Source organism: Odontesthes bonariensis, chromosome 2 (genome assembly GCF_027942865.1).
Source record: "Odontesthes bonariensis isolate fOdoBon6 chromosome 2, fOdoBon6.hap1, whole genome shotgun sequence".
NCBI classification, from domain to species: domain Eukaryota; kingdom Metazoa; phylum Chordata; class Actinopteri; order Atheriniformes; family Atherinopsidae; genus Odontesthes; species Odontesthes bonariensis.
The window spans coordinates 40,771,089-40,776,142 of NC_134507.1; the positions used below are offsets into that span (position 1 = coordinate 40,771,089).

General features: G+C 33.6%; 1 protein-coding gene across 2 annotated transcripts; it reads left to right on the top strand.

The window, feature by feature from the left end:
• On the top strand, positions 1-2,380 carry LOC142400708 (uncharacterized). Of its 2 annotated transcripts, none has more exons than XM_075485832.1 (4): positions 1-113; positions 913-1,065; positions 1,233-1,376; positions 1,934-2,380. In XM_075485832.1, exons 1-4 carry the CDS (start codon positions 26-28, stop codon positions 2,254-2,256), a joined length of 708 nt encoding a protein of 235 aa, XP_075341947.1. In that variant the 5' UTR covers positions 1-25; the 3' UTR covers positions 2,257-2,380. The 2 variants fall into 2 exon arrangements, with proteins under 2 accessions (XP_075341947.1, XP_075341957.1); XM_075485842.1 differs by having other exon boundaries at positions 2,069-2,380.
• The last annotated feature ends 2,674 nt before the right edge of the window (positions 2,381-5,054 follow it).

A 5,054-nucleotide genomic window follows, 5' to 3' on the forward strand; every position in this document is an offset into this window, starting at 1 on the left:
TTTATTATCATATTTTATACTTCTAATGTCCAGAGTCATGCCACGTGGAGTTAGAAGAACAAGGAGTAATAAAAATCCAGTCGATGATGAGTTGGTACAGTCTACTGATGAAGGTAAGTTAATGTTAGCAACTGGGTGGTCCTTAAATTAGTTCCCTCATAGTTGTTAACTCTTATTACAAATTTCTGTGTATGCCATATTTATTAAATTTTAAATATATGAATCAATCAATCAAATAATCTTCCCAAATTAAGTTCATCATTAAAATTCTTGTCATAATTTTCAGGATTTAAACCGTTAAAATGCCAGTTGCAACAAACATACTCATGCTAGAGAAGTTTGGAGTGTGTGTCCACCCTAAAGCAGTTTGATCTCATTGTAAATGTCTCTGTTTTGTCTCTATTTTGGCTGTATGGCGCACGCACACACACCCAATGAACACATATACCCTTTTTCTTAGTAGCCGTTAGGGTTAGGGTTAGACGTCATCCTCACACATCATAATGAACCCAACATCCAGGAAAATGGTCGAGAGCATATCAAGTATCAAAAATGACAACAAAAAAAAATGAAAGAGTGCATGATTTTGGCATTTTGGGCGTTCGTTTGTTCAAGAGTGGTGAATAAATTTAAATCTTACCCTGTGTCTGTAATAGAGCTGCAATAATTATAACTTAACATAATCACAGTTAAGTTTTTTTTTAATCAAAATGGGTCAGCTCTACAACATTCCATACCACCAGAAAGGCAGTCTTGGATTTGAGTGTTCTGAAAATGACACCCCACTCTTCTTTCTGCCAGCCCATAGGATTTTATGTTGTTATATGTTGTTGTATGTTATTAGTAATTGAAATAGAACAGGCTATAACTGACCACTACATTTGAAATATATTTCTGTTTGTATCTTTTTAGTTGTTGAGATTCAAACCCCGGCTCCAACCATGGATAAATTCCGGCAGGAATTCAAATTAGTAAAGGAGGAGAACCGGCTCCTAAAAGAAGAGATCCGGCTTCTAAAAGAGGAGCGGGATTTCCTTAGAGAGAAAACTGACCCAACCCCAAAAGGTGTCTGTAGGCTTAATAAGTGGCCTTCTATTTTGCATATATTGATTTCAAATCCCCACATCATGGAAATGCATGAAGTATATTACAATAAGTGTTTTTTCATGTGCAAAATAAATAAAATCTCTATCAAAAAATAATTTTAGGAATTGTATTTCTTTTATTGTCAGGGCCACGCAAAAGAAAGGCAAAGGATTTCTCAGACTCTTCGTCTTCTGACACATCATCTGAGTCGGACTCCTCTTCTGAACAGGAGAAGCGGAAGGGGAAGAAGAACAAGACCAAGAAGAAGTCTAAAACATTTGGAAAAAGAGGTAATTTCCATCATTTGGAAAAAAAATGGCCTACAGTTATGTGCATATAGTTTACATTTATATATAATGTATATACCGCCTTGATCACACCATGATAATCAACAAATAAATTGTGCTGTTTGTTTCTCTCCTTATTTAATATAGGGAGAGATGGAATTTAAGCTATATGTATAACTGTACTAGACCTTACATAGTCTGTGGAACTTTGTCATCTTTACATCACAGCAGTTTCTCACAATTCCATTCTAGTCTCAGTGTAGCACCTTCATGTGCTGACTGATTTTAGTAGGCATGTATAACCTACACACATAATCTAGTATTTCATATATATTTACCATACATAAACCTATATTTAGGGCTGGGCCGGTTATGATATGTACATCAGTACATATTGATTCATACACTATTGTGAAGGGTAGTGCTGACACTAGTTGGCTCTGGTTTATAAGTGTCTAACTCTAGAATGCCCTGTTATGTACAATCAGGCTTATCAATTTATTTGTGTAATGCTGATATAAAGTTCATCTGTATTTTCATTTTATGATCTGTCTTGATAGTTCAGAGTCCAGAGGAGGTTGTCCACAGATACCGGGCTGTCCTGAAAGTGTTTAGGCGCACCAGGAGCCTCAATCTCAGCTGCAAATCTCTGGATGTGGACAGAAATACAATTGCATTGTCTGCTGTCATTGCAGATATCATGATTGCCTCAGAGGGTGAGGACTTTGGACCACTGCCGGTGTTCACAGAAGGAGACACTGTTGCCAGCTTTGCAAAAACCTGCATGAACTTCATAGACACTAACAAACGTCTTGAGGAAAAAATTAAGAGAATGAAAAAGGAATCTGAGCTGCTTCCCATAAAATATAAATTTAGGAAGTGAGCGGCCACACATCTCTTGTATGCCACAATGTTGTATACTGTTGTTTACACTTCCAATATGTGCCATATTGTTGTTTGCACTGATTTGTTAAAGTGATGTTATGGTGTTAATGTTTAACCTCAGATTAGTAGGGTCAAAATTACCACGGCAGTCAGTCTTAATGCACTTTGAGTTTTTATTATTGTTATTATTTTTAAGTTCCAGAATTAAACTTTCCTTACCTTTGCATCCAGTTTCAGTTTACTAACCTAAATTATAATTGACATAGCAATGTATCAGAGCCTACATGGTACAAGTTTCTGTTTATTGACTAGTCAGTTATCTATTATCTATTACAAATTATACATGTAAGAACATGGTTATTACATGGAAACAAACACAGCTTTCTTTTACAGTACAGTTTTAGTTTACTTACCGAGTAAATTATCATGTATTACATAGTAATATATCTGAACCTACATGGTACAAGTTTGTGTTTATTTGCCAGTGAGGTGAGTTATCTATTACAAATTATATATGTAAGAACATGGTTATTACATGGAAACAAACACGGCTTTCTTTTACAGTACAGTTTTAGTTTACTTACCGAGTAAATGATCATGTATTACAGAGTAATATATCTGAACCTACATGGTACAAGTTTGTGTTTATTTGCCAGTGAGGTGAGTTATCTATTACAAATTATATATGTAAGAACATGGTTATTACATGGAAACAAACACGGCTTTCTTTTACAGTACAGTTTTAGTTTACTTACCGAGTAAATGATCATGTATTACAGAGTAATATATCTGAACCTACATGGTACAAGTTTGTGTTTATTTGCCAGTGAGGTGAGTTATCTATTACAAATTATATATGTAAGAACATGGTTATTACATGGAAACAAACACGGCTTTCTTTTACAGTACAGTTTTAGTTTACTTACCGAGTAAATTATCATGTATTACAGAGTAATATATCTGAACCTACATGGTACAAGTTTGTGTTTATTCATTGGCAAAGGGAAGGATTTTAATTTAACATACATATAACAGGGAAATACATCCATGATTTATTTTTATTTACCTTACAATTTCAGTGGTAATTACACAATAACACAAAACAATTAACTTTATATTTACTTAATAAATACCTGGCATTTCAGCCATGCTTTCTCTGTACTTACTTCTCATTACAGTGGTAATTTCCCAAAAATACAATATAATTTACAGATAAATACCTAGTATTTCAACCGTAGATTCACTGTATTTACCAGTAGTTATTACCAATAACGCTTTATAATTTACTGGGTAAATTCCCAGTATTTTGGCCATGGTTTCATTGCACTTACCTTCTTATTACAGTAGTTAATACCTAGTAACACATTTTTGGTACCATATATTTACTGGGTAAATAGCTAGTAATTAGGGGACCATAGCTACCTGCTTATCACCATCTTATAACCCAATAATACATTATAATTTATCATATACTTACCAGGTAAATACACCATAGTTTCATTGTACTTACCTTCTTATTACCATAAGTAATTACCTAGTAACACTTTTGTGTTACCATGTATTTACTGGGTAAATACTAGGTAATTAGGGGACTGTAAAAGAAAGCGTTACCGGAAAAATCCGAATTTCGTCTTAACTCGCAAAAGTAAGGCTATTCCTGTTTTTCTTTGTCATACAAGGTCATTTAAAGAGTTTTATGCATGGAACCTACTTAGAATTGATATATATGAAGGACAAAGGAGTTTGAACTTGTTTTGACTGAAGGAATTCATTTTATAGCAAAAATAACAATTTGGCAATAACTCGCAAAAGTAAGGCTATTCCTGTTTTTCTTTGTCAAACAAGGTCATTTAAAGAGCTTTATGCATGGAACCTACTTAGAAATGATATATATGAAGGACAAAGGACTTTGAACTTGTTTTGACTGAAGGAATTCATTTTATAGCAAAAATACCAATTTGGCCTTAACTCGCAAAAGTAAGGCTTTTCCTGTTTTTCTTTCTCTTACAAGGTCATTTAAAGAGCTTTATGCATGGAACCTACTTAGAATTGAGATATACGAAGTACAAAGGAGTTTGAACTTGTTTTGACTGAAGGAATTCATTTTATAGCAAAAATACCAATTTGGCCTTAACTCGCAAAAGTAAGGCTATTCCTGTTTTTCTCTCTCATACAAGGTCATTTAAAGAGTTTTATGTATGGAACTTACTTAGAATGGATAAATATGAAAGACAAAGGAGTTTGAACTCTTTTTGACAAAATGAATTGGGGTTTATAAGCAAAAATCCGAATTTCGTCTTAACTCGCAAAAGTAAGGCTATTCCTGTTTTTCTCTCTCATACAAGGTCATTTAAAGAGCTTTATGCATGGAACCTACTTAGAATTTAGATATACGAAGTACAAAGGAGTTTGAACTTGTTTTGACTGAAGGAATTTGTGTTTATAAGCAAAAATCCGAATTTCGTCTTAATTCCGCAAAAGAAGGCTCTTCCTGTTTTTCTTTCTCAAACAAGGTCATTTAAAGAGTTTTATGCATGGAACCTTCTTAGAAATGGATATATATGAAGGACAAATTAGTTTGAACTTGTTTTGACTTAAGGAATTCATTTTATAGCAAAAATACCAATTAGGCTTTAACTCGCAATAGTAAGGCTATTCCTGTTTTTCTCTGTCATACAAGGTCATTTAAAGAGCTTTATGCATGGAACCTACTTAGAATTGATATATATGAAGGACAAATGAGTTTGAACTTGTTTTGACTGAAGGAATTCATTTTATAATAAAAATACCAATTTG

Coding starts and splice junctions, on each gene's coding strand:
- LOC142400708 (XM_075485832.1), top strand. CDS start 26: ATGTCCAGAGTCATGCCACGTGGAGTTAGAAGAACAAGGAGTAATAAA. Junction 114..912: donor GGTACAGTCTACTGATGAAG/GTAAGTTAATGT, acceptor GTATCTTTTTAG/TTGTTGAGATTCAAACCCCG. Junction 1,066..1,232: donor AACTGACCCAACCCCAAAAG/GTGTCTGTAGGC, acceptor TTTTATTGTCAG/GGCCACGCAAAAGAAAGGCA.